Raw genomic sequence first — 24717 nt, 5'->3', positions numbered from 1 at the left:
AGGACCCGATCTGATTCTATAAGTAAAGTCCAAACCTGCTGGACTCACAACGACCACAAAGGACAGTCTTCCATCTCCAGTCTATACTGAGACTCTTGACAGCAGTCTGGGTAGGAGTTGCCAAGTTGTTCCTGATGGTGTTGGAGAGGTTTCACACAGGGCAGAATCGTCTCTGGCAGGGTTTAAACCTGAAATAACAGGGACACACACAACAACCCCCACAACAGCCTCTCTCAAGTTCTCTGCACACCTGCTGTGTGATATTGCAGTGAGCCCAGAAAAACTTGATGCAACAGACTTTGTGCAGTTGCATCAAGTTTGTGTGTCAAGTGTGTGTCTGTGTGTGCGCAGGGAACAAGTGCATGGTGGCAGGTTACTCCCTGGCATCTGCGTCATTGATGATCAAAACCTCAGTATCTTGGCAATTTAAAAATACAGAATTGCATAAACAAATTTATGACAGAAATAGGAGCGAAGGCGGGAGGAGTGAAGGATACAAATAAGCCAGTCTGTTAATGAGGTGATTTGTTATGTGTTGATTTGCTTTTTTAATCGTACGGAATCTGTTGCAGGGGACTGTGGATGGCTTTATGACACATATATTCAACAGGCTTATGCGAAATCTGCCAACTACTCATGTCTGTTCTCTTTGACTGAAGCAACAGGAGAAAAACTGTGATGGCCTCACTTCATCAGCCTTAATGTGCTGTTTTCCATCTGCTGTGGGGAGCTGGTGGGAAAACAAATTAGGCTCTGACACTGAATGAATGAAATGCAACAACACGTACACGGAGCTTATTGATGTTGAGTTATGTGTTGCAACTCAAAAAAGCTGAGTAAACTGCTAAAGATGAATAAATTTGGTGACTTTTCAGTTTGTATCTCTAAGGCTGAGCCCAGCCACCCTACAGAGAAAACTTATTTCAGTTGCCTCTATCTGTGATCTCATTCTTTCGGTCACTGCCTGAGGCTTATAACCGTATAGGTAAGGGGCAGAATGTAGATTGACTGGTAAATTGAAAACTTTGACTTCTGGCTCAGACTCTCTTCACCACAACAGTCCAGCACAGTACATCACTGCTGACGCTACACCAAAACTGCTTACCAATCTCACGCCCCATTTTACCGTCACTAAAAACAGATCCTGAGATACTTGAACTCCTTCCCTTGGGGCAACAACTCACTTCCAATTCAGTGGGTGCAATCCACTGTTTCCTGGCAGAGAACCATGGCCTCAGACTCAGAGGAAATCCTAACCCAACCACTTAATACTCTCCAACTCCAACTCTGATTCCATGTCCTCAACTTCCTCCATGATGCATGGGGGAAGTTCTTCTGGAGGTGGAAGTTGAAGACTTCGTTGTCAGGGGCCTCAACCAGATGTTCCCAGTACATCCTCACTACACGTTTGGGTTTATCAGGTCTGTCCGGCAGCCCTTTACCTAAGCATGTCATACAGCATGCAGCCTTTGACCTTTGGCCTAGGATGCTGTGGTACCAAGTGCTTTCATGAACCACCCTATGCTCAGACATTGTCTTTGTTATGGCCACTTCATGACCAACACAGACGTCCAATAACAAAGTAGCACTTGGGTTCAGATGAGGCCATTTCTCCCAGTTGCCCCCCTCCAAGTTTCTCTTTGCACACATGAGTGTTAGAGTTCCCCAGCAGAAATATAGAGACTCCAGATGGTCTGTCTTCCAAGACACCATCCAGAGACTCCAAGAAGGCCAGATGCTCCAAGCTTCTGTTCAGTATATAGGCACAAACAATTGCTGAGACTTGCTCTCAGTGACTGGCAATCACTTAGAGGCAACCCTCTCATTCCCTGGGGAAAATTCCAACACAGCCGGGCTCAGCCGGGAGCTCATGAGTATCCCCACACCTGCCCAGTGCCTCTCAAGGGCAACTCTGGAAAAGGTGAGAGTTCAGCTCCTTTACAGGACTTTGGTTCCAGAATCAATGCTACATCTAGATGGTCCCACTATATCTGCCCCACCAGCTCTGGATCCTTCCCTGCCTGAGAGGTGGTGTTCCACATCCCCGGAGCCAGTCTGGGATGCCAGGGGTCAACACGCCTTTGCCTGTTTCATGCAGTTCTGTGTCTGACAGAGTCCCATGTAGCAAGACCCCCCACGAGATGCTCACCGGCAAGCTCCCCGCTCAGATTTGATCTACCTGATGAGAAAGGTGCCCCAGTTTCCCTTTTCCAGGTGAGGTGCCACTCCTTTTTTGCATTCATACGAGGTCTATGAATCACTCTCAGTCTGGCCCCTGCCTAGGACCATATCTGGGGTGAACCTAACAGGAGAGAGTGCGCACAATAATACAGCTCCCAGGGTCACAGCACCACACAAACCCCTTTATCACATTAAAGTGATGAATCATGACAGGGGGCTAACTTCAAGCAGCAACCTCTATGGCTGAAAAATGAAGCTAACATGGAAGTGACAAAAACTGCAGTTTTTTGAGGTGAGTCTCTTATGGATGTGATGTCTCGGTGTCCACATACTTTTGTCCGTATAGTGTATTTTTATCTCACTTTTTTACCTTTACCTTATCATGTTTGTAAAGCTGAAGTGAAATAGGATTTCACGTATGTGATTTAAGACTAACTGTCTCAGGATGAAGAACAGAAGTCAACGCTGCTCTACTTTACTGAAAATTAATGTTTGAATTAATTTCTCACATCCAAGAAACTAGAATTCTAACACCCACATCACATTTAATTACAATTTTAAGGCCTTTAAAAATCTCAACAGGCGTGTATTTGAATTGTTTGCAAATATGAACTTTACACACAGAGGCTTCTCTTCTGACACTCCAACTAAATATCAAATGATTCATAAGCTCATTAACAAAGTCTTGTCAGACCTTTGCTGTCCCCAATGACACCCACATTTTGTCTGATTCATACTTCACGTATCAGCTTGGATTTCAAAGAATGTGGAGAACTTTGATATTTAACTAGTAGCTGATGTTGAGATCCAACCTCCTGGGAGCCGGAGGACAAAAAGTTCAAATTTTTATCATTATTATTTTACATAGCTATTTAAAATTTTTGGGTTGTAAGAAACAGAACAATAAGAATTTTTCTCAAAATTGCTATTAATTAATGTTTTACAACATATTTCTTTTCATGGACATCAGGTTCCACAAAACGTACATTTACACTATAAAACTGACTTTTAAGAAATGTAACATTAAAGATATTGTGCATGCTTTTAATTGGTTATACATAGAGTGTGTGCTCGTGTGTGTACAAGAAAAATCTGTTTACCCTTCCTTAGCTCTATGTTAAATGGCTAAAACTTCAGAATCCTAATTTATGTGTCAATTCTGATCCAAAATGGTGCTGGATGTCTTAATGGCTTCTTCTGGCTTTTTTCAGCTGATTTGTCCTCCTCTGAGCTTTCACCATCTGCTCTGCTGCCAGGCTCTGGGGTTTTCCCTGTATCTTGACCATGGATGGATTACTGAATGGGCCTACTAGGTACAGGCCAAAACCCAAAGGGTCAGGGGGCTCCCCTGGCCTTCACCTGCAAAATGTCACTCAAATTAATGTGAGCCGACCAGGAGGACATTCAAAATTACCATAAAGAGACACAAAAAGATGACAAAGAGATGCAAAACAACCACATAAAGGCACAAAATTACCACAGAAACACAAAACCACAAAAAGATGCATAACCACTACAAAGACACCATAGACAGTGGAAAAAATAATGAACGTGACTACTGTGACATTACGCAGTGGTTTGTAGACTCCTGTGCTGAAGCCACTGATTTTGGCATTTTGGCCATCGCCGTCTTAGTTTTGTGGAGCCAGAAGTGACCAGATTTCGATGAGAGATTGGAGCTGTTGAGGAGCAAGAGATGGATCTGACCCATAGACTGTCATGACACCTCACAGACAGCCTGTCACTCAAAGCATCCATCTCTTAATTATGCATAACTCTAACTGTGCGTTCACACCAAACGCGATGGACGCCACAAGTTTCCATTCAAAATCAATGTAAATGACGCGATGACACACGATGTCGCTTCGGGCAATGCGTTTCAGGCAATAAGAGCGACGTGATGAAGTGATGACGCGTCCATCGCCTCATCACATGTCGCTTGAAGTTGAAAAATTTGAACTTTTCAAGCGACATCGCGTGACGCTGTGCCGTGACATCCAATCAGCGTTCATTTTAATAAAGAAATTATAAGAAACTAACCGGAGACAGATGGACAGGTGCTCCGCAGCTGGGATGGAGCGCCTGTAGTTGGTGTCCAGGCGGGAGATCCTCGCACCGATACGGGCCAACAGGTCCTCAAACTGGGCCAGCGTCAGCCTGAAGTACCGCTGGAAACAACCGTCATCCAGACGCAGCTCTTGCAGGAGGTGATGATATTCACCCAGCTGTGTGCGTTTCTGAAGGATATTGTGAACCCAGACACGGCGGCTTTTGGGTCTCCGATCCAAATCAGATGTCCACAACAGATAAAGAGCAACTACGGTAGTTAACTCAGCCATGGTTGACGAGAAAATAGCGGGAGGTGAAGAAAATTGCGGGAGGAGGGTTGCGTCATCGCGATTGAAGCAATGAAGCAATGATCAAAAAGGTGACATTTGTGATCAAGCGACGCAATACTTGTGTTACGGACGATGACATCGCGTCCATCGCGTTTGGTGTGAACATACAGTAAGCCTTAATAAAATGTAAAAAGGTGAGTTATATTAAAGCTAGCCCCCGCACAGTTGTCATGAATGTTGAAATTAGCTGTAGAGACTAAAACGGGGTTTTTTTTGTACCTGGCTGTAACCATGTTTAATTCTGCTGTAAAGTTGGGTACTTTAACATTAGGGTCTATGGGGACTGACACGCTGTTGGAGTCAGACCCAAGTGGCCATTTGTGGGGCTGCAGTTTTGGAAACTTTGTGATGGCTTTATTGTTCAGCCCTGGAGGTTGCTGCTTGGAAAATAAGCAAAAAAGAGGCAAAACCATTACAAAGTGTGTGTCTTGGTGGTGGTGGAGATGGTGGGGCCTTTTGCATATTTATGCCAAGTGCATTTAACATTCTCTGCTAAAATCTTAATATATAGTTAAGACTCTTACAAATAAAAAACAACATGCATATTAAGCACAGAAACATTTTTATGTGAATTTGATAACTTGTCTTTTTTGCTGTCATAAAACATGTTTTTGCAATTCACCCATTTTGAAAAAAAAAATAAGATGTGTCCTGGTGGTCACACTCTCATGTGTGCTACATCATTACAAAGTCCAGGATGTCCTTTGTAAAGTACATCAAGACTCATGCATGGTGCTCAAAATAAAGGACGACTAGTCATGTCCCCCAAAGAGGACAAATATGAATTGCCAGGTCTCAGGATACTGCAGACTGTTTTACTATGCAGTCACATGTCAGGTGAAATAAAAGCGTCCAGTATCACGTGACTATGTCTTAACGGGGGATTCATGATTCTGGTTCTCTGAGGAGGCAAGACAACACCAAAACCCGTCTTGACCATGATGTACCCAGTGAGCAGAAACACATATACAGTACTATCCACACACAAGGTCTTCAGCGCTGTGTGAGTGTGTGTGTGTGTGTGTGTGTGTGTGTGTGTGTGTGTGTGTGTGTGTGTGTGTGTGTGTGTGTGTGACAGAGAGAGAGAGAGAAAGAGTGAGTGGGGGCTATAGACGGAGTCAGCGACACATTTTTTTAGGATCAGGACAGATCTTTTGAACATGCTGTGTTTACACCAGTTCAAATGCCAGTGTCCCCATGATTCACTTTGACACAGCAGGCTAGTGAGAAGATGTAAGAGAGGGGATCTGGGAGTGTTTGTGTATGTGTCTGTGTGTGTGTGTTTGTGTGCGTGGTTACATACATTTTTTTTTCTGCTTACGCACTTGGCTAAAACCTTACACAAACACACAGTATAAGGTTTACATAACACGTGTGCAAGTCTCAAATCAGAAACACACACGCACAGGTACGCTCACGTGTCCACTGTGACAGTCTGGATACTTGATAAATGTTATGAAAGGGGCACCAAAAATCTCCCACACACACACTTAGGCACACGCAGGCACACACACACACACACACACACACACACACACTCACACACACACTCCCACAGCCTCCCTGAACGTGGAGTTTGGTTGGTGAGCTGGCTGCCTCCCCCAGTTGCCCTGGGGCCAAGAACAGTGTGAATACATTTCATGCACCCACACACACACGCCCGACCTTCTCTGTCCCACAGACCCCCGTAGAGGCTACTATGCCTGACTGGTGAGTTGTCTCCCCTAATTGCTGCACCACAGCCAAGAATCAATATGACTCCAGATGCCCTGTGCAGCTCACAGCTTGGAATTGCATCTGACCTTTCATGGAGCAGGTTTTGGTGAGCGTGTGTCCAATTGGGAACAGATGATGTGCATCATGGTGGACCTGGCCTTGACCTGTGTCACGAGGGGAGGATTTGGTTGTGAGTAAACCCCAGCCCACTCCCGCCTTCATGTGGTTTGTTCCACAAGCAGAAGACCTCCGCGTCCAGTCCCACCTTCCATCTACATGCTGCATGGTGCCTTTCTAAACCAAGTTGACGGTATCACTTTCTCCATCCATGTTCAGCACAATCGCCAAAATATTTGTCAGATACATTACATTCGTATGCTATTATGTATCAGATACATTAAAACTTTCTGTTTCTTTACATCTCAACACTGCTGTGGTTTATGTGTAGTTAGTTTAAGGCACAAAAATCCCTTGGTTAGGGTTAGGAAAACATCATGTTTTGGCTTTAAATACCTGCTTTTGGTGGCATGATCACCACTGGAAATAGGACAATGTCTTTGTGAAAGAATAAAACATCTCTTTTTGTGGCACAATTCTGGCAGAAAACACAGAAATTGGTCACTAAATTGGGCCACCCAAGTTTGGTGGCTGCAAAGCTGCTGGAAAAACAGTGGCGGGTCACTAAAACACAGCTGGCTTTGTTGTTTGTTGGTCTTGAACAGTGGTCTGCTGCATCAAACATTTAATTTCCTGTAAATTTATTGCACCAATTTGTGCTTTTCTGTATCAATTTATTGTGAAATGCCTTTTAATGTTGTCAGAATAAAAATCCTATCCTACTTCCATGGTTTTATTAACTATATATCCTTAGCCCCTCCTCCTTAATCTACATCTATGTGTCCCTGGTTTGCAGAAAGGTAATGCCAAAATGTCCTCGAGTGACTGTGCTGCCATCCCATCACCCCATTTTACATCTGCCCATTACAGCATTCACAGTAATATCATCTTGGCTTTCAGCTCTTAACTAAATGCAGGGTGATAAACAGTATTTGTTTATGAGACAGCTAGATGTACAGTATGTGTTGTCCCACTGAGATGTATCAGTCAGTGGTACCGTTTGTCACCTCTCCTCCTCACACAAATGTAACCGTCCATATGCTGCGTTGGATCATTTCGATCCACCGCTGGGTTTCCCTTTCATGTTCATCTGTTGTTCTGAATTGTAGGCGTCTCTCGGCTTCTTTCCAAACTGGCCTACACTAAATGAGGCAGATGATTTTTTGGCTTTAATGCAAATAAGTTTTAACACCTCCTGTCCTCCTCCAACCCCCTTGTGAGCGCATGGGCCGGTGGAACCACTCAAACACTCTAATTAACCAGTTAGTTATGCAGTAAAAAATATTCATATAATTCCAGAAATTCTTCGCTTGTTGTCACCGAAAACCATCCCACCTCTTCATAAGCAGTTTTCTTTCTCCTCAAATGGCAAAAAGTAAATTCAGGGTTCATTTTTTAAAAGATATGAAAATGTAGGCTTCTTTTCTCATGTTCTGACATTTCCTTTGTAATGTATTGTTGAATATGGTGCCTTTAATTACCTCATCATAATGCATAATAATCAGGTAGGCAAACAATCTTACTCACAGTGAAGACAGTGACAATAACCAGTCCTATCAGTGCCTTTCTTGTCGCTTCCTCCGGTGACTCTCACCCCTCCTCCCGGGCTGACGTAGAGAGGATCCTCCGCTGCCTACGACTGTGGGCGACGACCCGGCCGCGCGTATAAAGAGCTTCCCGGGACACCGGCATGTCACTGCTTGAAACCGCAGCAACTCGTTCACCAGAGCTGAACCTCAGCAGAGATAGCAGCAAGCAGGCACCTCCTCGCCGCGCAGGCTAACTCGCTTTCGGCTTTGGTTCGAGATGGAAACTCGTCGCATCGTGAAGCGCTCCAGCGCCCGCAACTTTAAGGGTGAGTTGATTTCCATTGTGCACCAGCACTTTGATTGCGCTCTGAGGTTTCTGACTTTGCAAATGCATTTCTGTGATTTAGTCTGGTTGAGTTTTTGCAGTTAGTCACTCAGCAGTGTCCATGTCTTAAGATCTAAGTGATTTGAGGAGCAATAAGATGACAGTGATGTTTCCATGTTATCCTGGGTATCAGCAGCCTCATGTGCCAGAAAACAACTGAATTTTACGCACAATCATTTTGCATGTAGATCTATTTTAAATCGTAATTTGCACAATGTTGAACACCCATTTAAGTTTGAATGCTCTTTGTCAATGATGTATGATAGAAATTTAGAGGAATGTAGCATGTGAAGGAAACCTAGTGCGCACTTTGGCGGCATTTTAACGCATGAGCTTTGGCAGTAAAATCTCCACAGGAAATCTAATTTAAGTGTGAGTTTATTTGATATCGTCATCTTCACAACTCATGATCAAAGTTAGTTTATATGTCATCCAGTCTCTCCGTATCTCCTTTACGCATGGAGAGATGCAGATATGGTTAATGCGCACATGATTCTGAACATTATTCCTCACCTCAAGTCGACTTTAGAGTAAATAACACGTAGGAATACTCTAAAAAGGTGTCTTATTCCACTTAAAAGACCCTTCCCCCTCAGCTTCCAGCGCAGCTAATAGTCCAACTTGTTAAGAGGTCAAGAGGTGATCCTCTGGAAATTCTTGCGCACAACAGATGAATGGGAACTTCATCATTATTTCATGCATGTACTTTTCCCGCGGTGGACACTTTTGTGCACCGTTATCCGAGCTGTGCCAAGAAGCTGTTGCATTATTGACAAGAACCGAAACTGATCCGGGTCTGGTTGCCGGTTTTACGCGTGCCCTCTGCGTGGCAAACCTTTCAACGGAAACAACCTTTTGGAAGCCTGTGAAGTGGGAAACCAGGTTAATTTAATGCGGTAGGCACGTGTGATTGGCGTTTTCTGTCCCTTAAAGGTCTTTTTAGTAGATTTTTGGTGATTTCTTATTCTAAACAGCTGAAAACTAGAGTTATGTAACTGGTGTCACAACAGCTATGGAGACCTATGTAAAGTGATAGGGTGGATATGAATGGCTGAATGATTTCTGTAATGTAATCTGGTTAATTATTTATGAACCTCAAAGTTCTGGGACCCAATCAACAAGTCACGGCTGAGAGCACAGCAGTGCTAAAAAGAATCACTGACAACAGCAACAGGTTTGATAGACAGACAGCAAAGAAAGACAGGTGCCAAAAGCTGAAATCGACCTCTCTTTCTTTGTCTGTCTCTCTATCCAGGACTAACCACTGCAACAATGGTCCTTTGCAGGCTTTGCTCCTAACCTGACCTTCAATTATGTCCCTTTCTTCTCATGGGAATTAACCTCATCTGTCTCTCTCTCTCTCTCCAGGTGGACTGACTCTGTGGCTGATTCTGTGGCTGGTGGTGGTGAAGCCAGGCGGGGTGTCAGCATGCCCCAAGCTGTGTGTGTGTTACCCCACGCCCATGACGGTCAGCTGCCAGTCGCAGAACATTACCATAGTGCCGGCCGGTGTGCCGTATGACTCACAACGTGTTTTCCTGCAGAACAACCGCATCACAGAGCTGCGTGCAGATTCTTTTGGCTTTGAGACACAGGTAAAAATGGCAGTGTGTGTGCATCTGTTGAACTTCACTGCAATATTTGCAGACATTCTTAATAGTCTTTTATTTTCCCTTTCTCATCAAAATATTTTTCTTCTTTCTGTGCAGGTCCTTTGGCTGTATGCCAACAACATCACATGGATCGAAGCTGGGGCCTTCAGTAACCTCAGGGTGCTGGAGGAGCTGGATCTGGGAGATAACCCACTGCAACGTCTGGAAGGTGGAGCCTTCAGGGGATTGGAGAAGCTGCAGAGCCTGCACATGCATCGCTGCAAGCTGGCCGCTCTCCCCCATGACCTCTTCCACAAGCTGTACAGCCTGCAGTTCCTCTACTTGCAGGTAAAGTGAGCACACACACACACACACACACACACACACACACACACACACACACGTTAAGATACATATTTGATAGTCATGCATGAGTATGTACACATGATGCGTGCAGGAATACACACTTGTGTTGTGGAGTTGATTTATGGACACATCCGTTGCCAACACGCAGGCTGCACACCCACACACATAAAGACGCTTTCATACTGTGCATGATGGAGGATTGTTTTAAGGAGGTTCAGTGAGTTGCACATACTGTAGTCACAAAAATGCAAACTGAGAATGATAAGCTAGTAAATATTTAAACACTGATAAGATCTAGAGCCAAAGTAACACATCTCTGCAGGTCCAATTAGCACTATTCAATTCAACAGCAGAAAAACAAAATTGAAATATCTGTTATCATCATATTATTAATTGAGCACAACAGACTGTTTTCAGATTAGTTGCACAGGATTAATGACACAGGATGATCAGTGATAGCACTGTGAGCAGCTGTCAAATCCTGTATTCACATACACAACATACAGTATAAATTAGGGTCAGATGAAACAAGTATCCAGTAATATACTTTTCATGAGTACAAGCATCATCCTAGTAAAATGTGTCAGTATCTGTACTCATAATGAACAACAATCCTCAGTTGTGTCGCATACTCTTGGGATCAAAAATGATCTTAAGCTAAATTCTAAGATTGTTTTGTGAATAATTTTCTAATAAATAACAAATATTGCAACTTACTGATATTGAGTTGGTTTTAGCTGCAAATTATGTGAAACAAAATGATCAAACATAAATCTAGGAACAAGGATAGAATAAAAGAATATCATGTCATACATACATGATTAAATCAAGCAGCAACCCAACATGAATTCAACACAGACGTGCCAAAAACTGCAAATTTTTTAACAGTTGTTAGAGGCTGGCTCCAAAACATAGACCCCCATGTTAAAATGTCCAATTTCACAGCAGAAATAAACATGTTAACAGCCTACTATTAAGAACAGTTTTGGTCTCTATAGCTAATTTCCCCCTTCTTGACAACTGTACAGGTGAATTTATATATAACTCACCTGTTAATATTTTATTGAGGCTCAACATTAGGCATAATTAAGCATGGGCCACTTTAAACAACAGACTGTCTGTCGATAGTGTCCCTGCCAGCTTCTCAGTCATATCCACTCCTTGCTCCACCACAGTGCCAGCCTGTCGCCAAAATATGGTCACTTCTGGCTCCAAAAAAAACCAAGATGGCTACAGCCATAATACAATACAGAGGGAAAGCTCCATTAATTTACCTTAGAATTTCCAACTGCAGTTAGATGAATATACTCTTTTACTAAAAAATAAGCACAGGGAATAAATCATGTTTACAGGACAATAAAAAAATACTTAACTAAACTCTAAGCCAGTGGTTCACATATTCAAGTTTTCTCACTCCCCTTAAAATCAAGAGGAGCCCACAATCCCTTAAGAAGCTTTGGCGACCCCTACTGTTATTTACCTTGGTTTACACAGGCCTTAAAACCCAACACTGTACAACCAAATAGCTTTGAAGCACACAGAGTAAAAAATAAAAAATACTCTTGTCATTCATTTCAGTGCACTATGAACATTAGCTTGTATTTTTTACCAGAGTTGTTGCTATCAGCTTTATTGGAAGCCGATAGTGAGATCGCAGCTGTGAGTGTTCTTAAATCCATCACATTAAGTTCTGTTCCAATCAGACAATAAGTCCCCGCCAAGAAATAAATCTCTCCCACACTCATTGTGGTTCCAGTCAATAGAGGTCACTTCTGACCACTGTAAAGCTACATTCAAACCCAATGTCCCCTAAGTGTACATATATGGTAACTTCTGAGGAAGTGAGGGAGTTGTTTTTGGCTTCTATCTCAGTTGACAGTAATCACTGCCAACTTTCACCAACTAGAACAACAAAACAGCTTTACTTTTTCTATGTGCTTTCCCACAGCACTAAATCTTGTTGTATTTTGACTTCTCTCCAGGAGAATCAGCTCCACTTTCTGCAGGATGACCTATTCTCAGATCTGGTCAACCTCACTCATCTCTTCCTCCATGGAAACCGCATCCGTGCCCTCTCTGAGAATGTGTTCAGAGGCCTGGTCAACCTGGACCGCCTCCTGATCCACGACAACCGCATTAGGCAGGTCAACCGTCGGGCTTTCCGTGACCTGGGCCGCCTGACCATCCTTTACCTGTTCAACAACTCCCTGGCCGAGCTGCCGGGCCAGGCCATGAGGGATACCCAAGGCATTCAGTTCCTCCGCCTGAATGGCAACCCCTGGTCCTGCGGCTGTGAGGCTCGTCCCCTGTGGGAGTGGTTCCGCAAGGCCCGCATCTCCTCCTCCGAGCTCATGTGCACTTCCCCATCCCAGCGCCGTGGCCAGGACCTCAGATTCCTCCGTGAGTTGGACTTCGCCCTCTGCCCTCTGCCTGACCCCGGCTCTCTGGCAGGAAGCACCACGACCACCTTCAGCACCAAGACCCGCTGGTGGTTCTCCAAGCACAAGCCCGCATCCTCATCCAAAGCCTCATACCAGAAGAGCACAGAGACAGTGAAGGCCTTCCCCTTTTCCGCTGTAAAGCCTCAGTACCTCCCCAAACCCGCCACTGAAACCATCTCCAAGTATGAAATGTCAGAAGATGAGAAGGCGCTGCCCAAGGTGGACCCAGAAGAATACTGGACCAACTACGGCAACGAAGACTCCTCCATCCGCTGCTTCGATCTGGATTGCGCCCAAGGCTATGACAACCCAGCCTACTCCTCGTCCTCCTCCTTACCCAACACCCTGTCTCTCCTCCACTTCCTCTCCCTCTCGCTAGTCACATTCTCCCTCCATTTCCTTTTTGGCTGAACTCGTCTCTCCTCCACCTCTTTTTCCCCCCTCTGATTTCTCCCCCTGCTCTCTCGAACTCCAACAAATACCTTGATCTTGATTCCTTTCAGTTACCTCCTCGACTTGCAGGAGGTGCTACACTGACACAGGAGACAGGCGAGGCAGCAGGGAGCTGTTTTAAAGAGCAGAGATCAGCTGAGTTGATGTAGAGCAGGACAGGATTTCAGTGTTGAAGTAGCTGCTGCTTCTTAGTACAGGCTTTGTGCAGGGATCAGATCACGAAGACTGACTCTGATAGTGACGGTACAAAGGCAGAAACCTACAACAACATGAGGAAGTGATAGAGACACAACACACAGTTAGCTGGTGGTGTCTCCAGATGTTTTTTGATATCTCAGCTGTGAACAACGCAGGCGTTGTGACTCTTTGACAGCTATTTTCTATGTCAACTAGTGCTCACCATCCACTCACCACCATTGTCCTTCACTAATTTATTTATTTCATCATGAATAGAAGTTTTGATTAATGATGGCAGAAGAAAGATATGGATCAACACAGATCATGACAGTCAGGGAATTAAGAAGAGAAAAGAAAGACTTAGAGCAGGAAGTGGAAAGAAAATCAATACAGCGTGAACAGAGTGAGCTTAAGATGTTCATCTGAAGGCAGGGAAGGAGGAGAGGACCGTCAGAACTGCAGCCAAGAGCAGCTCAACTCTCTCCTTCAGATCCAAACTCTTGTGTGATCCCAGAGATGCCAGCAAACCACCACCACCCACACTTGTACATACCACTCATCATCACTGTACATACACGTGTCCTCAACTGCTCTGTATTTTCAGGCTAGCTAGATTTTTACATTACATTTTAGGGCTGCTTCGTAAACGACAGCTTGTGGTGATAGAAGAGATGTGTAGATCGTAAATGAAAGGCCTTTTTCACCCCTCGTGTTTTCCGGTCTTGTCTCTTCCTCTGTCAGACAGCCTAAAAACTTTGAAATTCAGATTCAGATTTGTGTGTGTGTGACTCACTTTTTGTTGTGTGAGTGGGATTGGACTGTTGTAGACTAATAACCAAAGTCCTGAGATGACCAGTTTGTTTAGGTCTCTTTTTCAAATGACTGTGTGTATGTGCCTGATTTTCCCTTGAAATATGGCCTTTGTCTCTCTGTTAGTCCAAACTGACACAGAACAGGGCGAAAACAACTCCAGCCCTTTGTGTAGTTTGAAGCCTCTGATCTCTGTCCTGCAGGCTCCTGTTACATTACACTCTGACCTGCAATTGGTCTCTATCGGGGGGCTGTGTGTGTGTGCATGAGGATGTGTGTATTTCTTTAAAGATCAGACTGAAAGCTGAAAAAGTCCTTTATGCACAGATGAATTAAGCAGGACACATAACTGTTAAAAACTGTATTGTTTCAGAAATGCATGTGAGCATGTGTTTTGTATGATTCTCTGAAGAGTTTAATTGCATTCAAATGATATCTGTATTGTATGGTACAAACAGACCATGCAGACCTGGCATACATATAATCATCTCTCCCATATTAAAGCTGTACTTTATAAGAGAACCTCTCTGACTCCACTGTGTGTTTTTGGACAACACGATGGGTATTTACTCAGAAATCTGTTCAACACAATGCCAACCTGACTGTGATCTGCGTAATTCATGGTGGTTCTTGTCAACCCTGAATGTTAGTACGCCCCTACCAATCACCCTGAACCATGACTATGAGTTTCTGTGTGAAGGATACTGTGATGCTGTTAGATTCTGTATTTTTTAATGGGAAAACGTGTTAGGAAAGTGTTTTGCTTTATTAAAAAAATAAACAAACAATACAACAGAAGTGTGTGGGGGTTTCGTCTTTGTTCGTCAAGGATGCCACATGGGAAAAGAAAAAATGGGCAAAAGTTAGTGAGCTGGCACATGAGCACAAACACGGTATTTACAGACAGTAGTGGCATATAAGTACAACAGTGACATACACATTCACATGATCATGTGCTACTTTATACTTCTACTCCACAACAAAAACTTGATTCTGAAATGAGCCATTCTGCATAATGAGAGCATTTACTCTTGGCTCTTTGAGGAAATTTTGATGCTGATACTTTTGTACTTTTACTTGTAACAGAGTATTTCTACACTTTAATATTGCTACTTTTACATAAGATCTAAATACCTCTTCCACCACTGTATACAGATAATATTAGATAGTAGAAACCTTGACTTAGTGATGATAGTGTAGCATTGCAGCAGTTCATTCATGAAATCTTGAATCGATAGCCTGCTGAGTAGAGCTTTTACGCACACAGTGCTTTACACTTTCACACAGCAGCACAGCATGCTACAATAAGAGACTCATAAGCATGAATATGATCAGATACGTCAGAGCAGTCCTTATTTTGAAATCTGATAACTTTGAAGTCCAATTTAGTCAACAGCTGAGACTTTGTTTTTTAAGAGATTCACGTCATACGTCTTAGAAAAGGGAGGAAGTATTAGTAGTGTGTCTGTGTGTGTGCGTGTGTGCTCACATAAGTGTGTGAAGTGTAAGAAATCCTTTGTGACAGTGTGAGTGTGTTTGGAGAAGGTCAACAGTCTCAACTGTGTTCACTCCTCGCCCCAATCATGCAGCTATATTGGGCCATATTATACAGAGAGACGGATGAATAAGAAGTCGAAGTGTAGTGTGCGTGCGTGTGTGTGTATGTGTGGATATGGGGGGGTAACGATGAGGTATGATTCAGGAATGGGGCTGAATGGGACACACGCCAGGATGAAAATGTGTCGATGTGTCCCAGAATGAGCACACCCCCTCAACAGATTAACTCTCACCGTGATAATGATGGTGATGCATAGATACACTCATGCGTGTGTTGCACATATACTTTCATGTGCAAATAGCCTACACACTAACACATATACACACACATGCACAAATTAGAAAGTTCAGAGAAGTTTGGCTGCCTGGCCCTCCAATCTTTTTTGTCTTCCAGCTCACAAATTATTAATCACTTTCACACCTCACTTTCATTCTTTCTCTTTTCTCTCCTTTATTTTCTTCTTCTTTGTGACGAAAGCTCCTGCACCCCTTCCAGTCATCGCTTACAGCAAATAAATCATCAGACCCACCTACATGATTGTCCTTCAAAGCACTTCTTTCAGAACTTTTTATTTCCTCAAATTTAATTGAAGACAAATGAGATAAAGTTAAACCTTGGTTCAAAAACCAATTGATGGAAATGTTATAAACCAGTGTCATAAAAGTTTGGTTGGGTTATTGTCCTCCTGTGACTGGCTACAAAAGCAACTATGTTAAAAATTCTTGTTGTCTCCCAGTCAAGCAGTAAACTCTGCTATTTGTGCAGCAACAAGACCTCGCTGTTAAACGAACAAGACTGAACGAGTCTACAAACATGCCAGCGATTATTTGAGGCTGTATTTAGGTAGCTTTGAGCTAAATTCTAACAGCATACTAGTATGCTTACAATAATAATGATGCTAACATAGCAATGAATTAACTTCACAATCATGGTTTCATTTTGTTGTTGTTGTTGTTGTTGTTGTTGTTGTGTGTGTGTGTGTGTGTGTGTGTGTGTGTGTGTGTGTGTGTGTGTGTGTGTGCTCCTACAGATTCAAAACATACAGAAGTGTGATGCATTCGCAATAATGCATTAACAAGATTATTATCTTTCAGAAAAACAAGAGCAGAGTCAAGGAAAGCCAAATACTATTCATCTGCAAACACGGTCTTTGATGACACATAGCTGGTAAAATAATTTCTCTGTCTTGATCGCCAGGTGATGTGGTGGTTCCCTATTACGCTGTGATCTATAAGTTCGGCTTTAGCTTCTAACTATCTTTATCTTTTTAACCTGTTTTCACTGCTGAGTGAGCCTGACTTCCCCCACATATCCTTCAAACACATCTTTCTGCTTCAAATCACTTTTTCGCTGTTACCAACTATATGATAACTAGTCCATACCCATTGAGTGCACAGTTGCCCATGTACAGTTTCACATGGTGTGTGTTTGGGATACAGGTCATAGGAAATTGCAGACTAAATAGTCAACTGAACCCATTAAGAAGAGCAATGTATTCAGAGTTTTTGTGAATTTGATAGTACGATTGCTTTATTGAAAATACAGTAGTACCATTGCCAATAGTGGGATAGTTAGTGGGCTAAAACTGTACATTAGTAGTTGAGGTAGCATGTTCAAAGGCAGACAGTTAAAGTCATTGCCTTATAGAAGCTCAGTTTTACTAAGTTTTCCAACTTCTGCCAAGAGGGAACTTTAGATATTGGTCCCTAGATTATGTTCCCCGAGTTTCATGCAGATCGGTCAAACTTCCTAGGAAGAGATCGATTGTAAGTGTTTTTCAAAAAATACAAAATGGCGGAAAATCTATATAACTGGAAGTTATGGGTTCTTGGGACAAATTTGTTCCTCATGAGGAGAGGCATCTCTGTGCAAAGTTTCATGTCTCTAAAGTTTGCAATCTCAATCAGATGCTATAGCACCCCTCTTTGGCCAATTGATGTAATATTGTTGCATTCGCATCCTCCCATGACCCTGAGGAGAAAAACGTGGAACAGACACACCCACAGACAGACAGAGTTTTTGTCAGCATATAGTAAGATAGTAAGATATATCTTAACGGGGTGCAGTTAGATAGTGTGGGCATTGACAGACCATACCAAAGGGGCTTAGAGAGGGGTGAATTCTGAGATAATCTTGTTAATTCAGACAAACAGAGCAGAACTTTTCCCTCAAATGAATGCATTAGGCTTCCGTACAAATGGGGTACCGTGCAGTAATTTCAGTATTTTATCATTGCAGTTGCAGTGGATGTTTTGGAAGAACAATATCAGACTTCTATCTCAAAACAAAGAGGTGGAACACTGTTGATAAGGCACTGCCAGAACTTTAGATATGTAAATAATTTGTGCTGCTTCATCAATAACTCCCACTGGATGTAGCTACCATGACGTGGTGCAGTGAAGCCTCGAGTTCGGGGTTTCGGATGTCACCATCTTGGTTTTTGTGGAGCCAGAAGTGACCATATTTGGATGACAGGCTGTCACTGCGGAGGAGCGAGGGGTGGATCTGACTCACAGATTACAGTAACCGGTAGTGATGCCTCACAGACAGCCTGTCACTCAAGCATCCCCGCCCTTAAATATGTGTAACTTCGGGCTTTAATAAAAAAAAATCACCCCTTGTCCAGCTGTCAGGAATGTTGAAATTAACTGTAGAGACCACGCTGTTTTTTGTACTAGGCTGTAAACGTGTTTATGTGTACTGTAAAGTTGGGCATTTTAACATTTGATGAACTGCGGTTTTTGACACTTCCATGTTGGCCTCAGAGTTTGCTGCTTGATTACCACACAGGAATTGAAATATATGGAAAAATGCACATGTAATGACAGAGACTAACTGAGTGTGGAAAAACTGAGACATATTATTGAAATTGCACTTATTTTTCCTTTATGTTTTCAGACGTGGCCTTCTTTACACTAAAAGAAAGGTAAACATTCAGAGAAGCTTTAATTTTAAAGTTTTTATGCAGTGGTTTGGTGCACCTGAGATCAAATTGGGCTGAATGTGGCCCATGAACTAAATGCCCCTGATCGAGATCACTGTCTGACCTTCATGAAGATAGCATAGGCAAAAGATGACAAATTCCATAAAGAGACAAGAATGTAACACCGTCTGTGTTTTGACAAAGGAGTCCAACTTGTTTTTCTCAACTATCTTTGTTCCCAACATGCCACTGCTACTATTCACAGTTATATCTCTTTTCATTCCAAAGTAGGGACTGTAACAAGTTTACAGTTGGAGCACTGGTGCTTGGCAACCAGGGAAAGGTGGAAAATGACTAACAGAAACAACTCAGAGGTGTTGAAGGAGCCAGTAGGGTGCTGGCGTAATATAGCATAAGACAATTCAAGGGTGGTGTTTTTCTTTGACGTCAAGGTGTTAGCGCTTTAAAGGAGTAGGTTGATATTTTGGGATAGCTGCATGTGGCGTTGAGTGAGATGAGAAGATTGATAACACTCATACAGCTCTCAGACGACAGCGAGCAGACGCCTGAAAAGCAAATTACTAGTCACTGTTTGTCATTGGACAGAAGTCGGCTAGCTTTTTCACCCTGTATCCAGACTTTGTGCTAAGCTAAGCAGAGCGGCTGCTGGCCGTGGCTTCATATTTACCAGACGAGAGAGTTGTGTCAGTGTCCTCATCTAACTCCAACTATGCAACTTTTAGGATTTAATAAAGTAAGAGCATAATTCCTGGCAGTCAAGGCTTCGAACTAGAGGACTGCATTGGGACTGGGGAACCAATACAAATCTTGCAGCGAGGTTTTATCTCTGGTTGTCCAAAAAATAGCTGCGGAGAGATTAATTAACATGAAGGATGGAGAAATCAACAGGTGAGACAGAAAAGAAGATTAAAGCAGGATATTACAAAAGAAGAAAAGCAAGGCAAGTCAGACATTTGGAGGATTTTCTTGGGAATATTACAGATAATAAAAATAACACTGAATCCCAGAGAAACCAGAATAACTGGAACCATGAATGTAACTATGCACTGGAGCATAATTCTGCTAGTTATTGCCAACAGATACGCATATCTTTCTTAATACCAGAGTAAATTACGTGCTTTCCCTGCTGTTACACAGGAACAGGAAAAGACCAAATCTAATGATCATCTACTGTGCCAGCATGTATGGTCAGAATGTTTGCAGGTGCCAACAGGAGCTGATGCACTTTGTGGTAATGGGCGGGAGTAGATAAAACACTCTGTGGGTGGTAATGGTCAGAAATCCAGCGGGAGTGGGCAGGAGTAGGATAGGAAATCAGTCCCGTGCATGGCTCTGCTTCAAACATCAGTGGGTTTAGACTTTATGCACATTATCTGGGAGAGGAAACATGTAAAATATCACTGCTGTTGTCCAACATTTTCAAAGGACATTGGCGTACACCATTTAAGAAAGAGCAACATGCAGGCAGTGACCAAGTTCACCTCAGGGTATCATAAATATTTCACATGATGACTAATGGCTCGGTAGAAAATCATAGTAAGCATCAGATGGCAATTTAAAGTTATAGTTTGTGAAAGACAATTTACTAAGGGTCATAATTTCACAGAAAAGTGCAGCTACGTCTTATCCTGCCAGGGATAACCACCTTGAGAACTGCACATTAAAAACTTGAATCGTGACCAACATGCTCACTCTTCCTGTATTTCCAAGTTGCTCTTTTATGGCAGAAGTGTAGGCGTTTGGCCTATATGCCTGGAAGCAGCTGCCTGGGTGGTCATGGGACATCTTTGCTGTTTTTCCGGTGCAGGAACACAACAAGGCCATTAGCAAAGAGAACATCTCTGAAGTTGTCAGACTTTGATGATGTGCGCATATTACACACTGTGCCCACTTATTCTCCCCCAACTCTCCATCCTATTTTTCTTCCATGTGCCTTTCTCTTTTGTGTGTTTGCTTGCCTTTCATATGCTGTCACTCAGTCTTTGTCTGAACCCCTATCACTCCAGCACTTCTCTCTCCCTTCTCTGCCTGTCACACAGTCTCTCCCACATGGTTTCTGCTCGTCTTGGCCAAGCGTGCCTGTTGGCTCGTGTGAGTTGGCGTGTTCGCCTGCGTGTCACTGGCGTGTTCGCTGACGTTGGTTTACCCTCACACATGTTCTTATTTGCAGAGGATGAACCGAGATTCACACCCTGACGTCAGAATGCCAAGGAAAGGAAACAAAGAGGCTGAGAGAGACCTTGAGGGGATGAGATGGATTCATTCACTGCCTCTGAGGGCTGCTCTGAAACAATAGGATATAAGATTATTGTCTTTTCTTGACCTTATAGGGGAGAATATGACGACGGTGCGACAGTACAGTGCTGCAGTCAACATGACATCCATAATTGATGAACATCATTTGCAGCACTGTTGCACTCACCAGCTCCCATTGTCCGGCACGTGGAAACATGAGCCACCAGGGCAGCGAACCCACTGCTGATAACTTACCTAAAGGAAGAGGGAGAAAAGAGGACAAAAACAGAGTGACGAGGAGATCCCCTGACTATCTAAATAAATCATTTTGCATGGAAACACTGAGTATTCTCACTAGTGAGACTTTGCTGTGGGTTCACCCACTGAGTAATAATGAGCCTGTCCCTTGTGTGTGTCACCGGATGAAATACAAAGGGCATCAGAAGGAAACATCCAAAATATTTACAAAATGCCCCCAAAATTAGAATGAACACTTCAGGAGAAGAAAAAGAGATGGCCTGTACTTTTCGTCATACAGCTTAATTTCATGTAATTGATTTTGAAATGGCAGCATGACGGTGCAGTGGGCGGTTCTGTGTGGAGTTTGCATGTTCTCTCCAGGTACTCCGGCTTCCTCCAAAGACATGCAGGTGAGGTTAACTGGCAACTCCAAATAGTGCATAGGTGGAGCACTTAGTAGCTCGGTGGGTAGAGCAGGCACCCGATGCACAAAGGCACTGTCCTTACTACTGTTTTCTAACCCACTGCCCCCCGCTGCATGCCACCACCACCCCCCCACCCCCCCACGCCTGGCCTGTCCCATCTAATAAAGGCATACAAAGCCAAAAAAAAATCTTTAAAATACTCATAGACGTCTCCACAGCCTCTTTTACGCTGCCTATTCAAGGTAGAAATTTCACATTATTCCGCCTCGCTGTTCTTTATAAAAGGTACAATCATGGGAAGGGAGGTTTTCATAAAGCCAAAAGCTGGAAACCACAAAGGTTCATGTAATATCTTCAAGGGTGCCAAAAACATAAAAAAAGCTGCACCGACACACAAAGAATCATTAGTGACAGTAGAATATTTGACAGCAGCTTTCAACACCATAAAATAAAAAGAAGTACTCTGTTCTTTTACTTCAGCAAAGTACCAACATAACAATGTAAAAATACTCCTACTCAAGTAAAAGAACAAAAGTAGCCAATTATGAGGAAAATATCACATGCACTAACTGCGGATTTTTTTGCGTATACAATTTTTTTTTTTTTTGTTACTTATTGTTTTTATTATAACATGACCTGCATGCTCTTGTCTCGTTCGTCTTGTTTGTCTTGGGTTGTCTCCACTTGTTTTATTTTTACTCTAATATTTATTCCTAATGCACCTTCAGTTGTGGCACTCCCAATTTCATTGTATAGGTGTCTGTACAATGACAATAAAGGCTATCTTGAATCTTGAAAATTGTTGATACGAATGCATCAATATGTAAGCAGCATTTGCTGATGTAGCTACTCTAGGTGGAGTTTATTATCTGAAGTTAGATTATTTAGTCCAGTGCGTCCCACCTGGGGGTCAGAGTTCCTCCATGGTGTCACAAGATAAATCTGAGGGGCTGGGAAATGATTAATGAGAGACAAAAGGAAAAAAAAAACACTACAACAAAAAGACTCTTTCTATAATCTCTGATTTTGGTGAAGTATTGGATAATTTGAACGTTGTAAATGTCAGTGAAACTAAGTTAGAAAGTTAGAGAGGAAATGTCTCTTTGGTTGGACTGCTAACAGCTCATAGACATCTGAAGAAGGTTGGGAACTACTGGTAAAATCTATACCAATGCATTGTATGGAGTGGTGCAGGGATGATGTTTATTTGCCAGCTCGGAAGTTAGCGTCACCACTGTTCCCTTGACAAGAAGCCGATGGGATTTTTCCATTGGATTTTGGATTACTGCAGATAATAAGCTCTGTGGCAAACAAATGCCGCTAAACTGCTATGAACCAACTAGACTATGCTCACATGACCTAACGTCACCAACATAGCAAGGCTGTAGAGCTGATGATGCAACTGCATTTTTAAATACACATAAAAGCCTCAGAACTCACAAATGGGGCATTTGCTGACATATTTCATGTCATAGAACATGACAATAATTAAGCTTGTGTGAACCACAGACCGTATTTCTGGCATCCAACAAAAAGCCCCACTGACTTTGAGGTGAGGGAACCAGGAGTACAAAAATACCAATTCATTTCCAGGGTTTGGGACTCGTTCCTGCACCACTCTGTTACAAAAGCTTTAAATGTGCCTTTAATGTCCAATCTAAATCTGAAAAATAACCAGTAATTCTAGCTGTCAGATTAATGTAGGGGATTACAGGTAGTGAGTAGCATAGAATGGACATGCTCAAGAAAAGCACATGTACCTCAAAACTGCACAATACTTGAGTAAATGTACTGCCATTACTCATGGCTGAACCACTGAGCAGCAGACAAGGATTTACTAGAAACAAGAATTTTTTTTATCATTAATCTACTGTACAATACATTATTTCTATTGATTAAAATTGGGCTTGCAGGTTAATTGGTGACTCTAAATTGTCCGTTGGTGTGAATGTGAGTGTGAATGGTTGTCTGTCTCTATGTGTCAGCCCTGTGATAGTCTGGCGGCCTGACCAGGCTATACCCTGCCTCTCGCCAAGTGTCAGCTGGGCTCGGCTCCAGTCCCCCGCAACCCCCAACAGGATAAGCGGTTACAGAAATCATGAGAATCCTTAAAATCAGACTTCCCAGCATGTAAGGTTTGAGATTTAAATACAAGATTACAAGACTTCATACAAGATATGAGCAGCATCACGTACTGTCTATGTACAAAGAAAAGGCGTACTGTCAGCAAAGGCCTGTGTTAATTTACTCTTCAAACTGAGAAACTGTAACTACAATTGTTGTTGATTGAACTTAATATAATAGATTTAATTGACTCATAGTTACTCATGTTTCATTCAGTTAACTCCAATTTTCAAGGCAGCAGGGGAACATGTGTTTTAAGTGAAACCAGCTTGCAATTTTTCACAGTGTAATATTACAAATTGCTCAACAGATTTACTACAGAACCACTGAAAGAGAAGTAAGCACAAGACTAACAAACAGTTAAACATCAGAGTATATCTTCACCAGCTGCAGTGTCTTAAAGAATCAGAATATGATGCATAGCTGAGTGAGGCAAACAAAAAGACCTGATTTTATGAATGAAATATCTGCCTTCTGTTGTTGTTCCTCTGCTTGCTTGAGTGTACGCACAGAAATATCTGCGTGGATGTATGATTGTTTGTGAGCATTGATCACCAGCTCCACATTGTGCAGCGAGGAGGCAACCAGGAGCTCTGCATCCGGTCCTGAGTCAGTCAGAAGTAAAAGAGGAGAGCAGGGTGAAGACAGGGCACATCTGTCCCACGGTCTGTCCGCCCCTCTGAAGGTTTACGCACACGGCTAAAAATACTCTGCGACAGACTGCAGAGACAGATTGGGATCCAAAGACACAGAGGAGATTTAATGTGCCTTTGTGTCTGGTCTGTAAAGGGTGACACACAGAGAAGATTTAATAGCATGGCAAAGACAGCAACAGTAAAAGTGACTGCAAGGCAAGAATGAAGTGTGCGTCTTGAGTTTGTTGTGAACAAAGAACATTTATTAAATGAGCGCTTGTGAGTCACTCACACCGCCTCGCTCTGGGGAGTTGTATAGCCCATGTTTGTTGGCACAGACGCAGCCTGTGACGTCCTTTAGACAATTTGTATGAGTGCCCAAAAATGTGA

The 24717-nt window shown here is 42.9% G+C and overlaps 1 protein-coding gene across 1 annotated transcript; it reads left to right on the top strand.

The window, feature by feature from the left end:
- The first annotated feature begins 8077 nt into the window (after positions 1 to 8077).
- On the top strand, positions 8078 to 14956 carry rtn4rl2b (reticulon 4 receptor-like 2b). The gene is made up of 4 exons (XM_049585770.1): positions 8078 to 8268; positions 9696 to 9922; positions 10037 to 10267; positions 12268 to 14956. The coding sequence occupies exons 1-4, from the start codon at positions 8220 to 8222 to the stop codon at positions 13135 to 13137; spliced, it is 1377 nt and encodes a 458-aa protein (XP_049441727.1). The 5' UTR covers positions 8078 to 8219; the 3' UTR covers positions 13138 to 14956.
- Positions 14957 to 24717: the final 9761 nt, after the last annotated feature.

This window comes from Epinephelus fuscoguttatus, linkage group LG9 (genome assembly GCF_011397635.1).
Source record: "Epinephelus fuscoguttatus linkage group LG9, E.fuscoguttatus.final_Chr_v1".
Classification (NCBI taxonomy): Eukaryota; Metazoa; Chordata; class Actinopteri; order Perciformes; family Serranidae; genus Epinephelus; species Epinephelus fuscoguttatus.
The sequence above is the reverse complement of the archived record's forward strand: the minus strand, read 5'-3'. Positions and strand labels throughout refer to the sequence as shown.

Coding starts and splice junctions, on each gene's coding strand:
- rtn4rl2b (XM_049585770.1), top strand. CDS start 8,220: ATGGAAACTCGTCGCATCGTGAAGCGCTCCAGCGCCCGCAACTTTAAG. Junction 8,269..9,695: donor CAGCGCCCGCAACTTTAAGG/GTGAGTTGATTT, acceptor CTCTCTCTCCAG/GTGGACTGACTCTGTGGCTG. Junction 10,268..12,267: donor TGCAGTTCCTCTACTTGCAG/GTAAAGTGAGCA, acceptor ACTTCTCTCCAG/GAGAATCAGCTCCACTTTCT.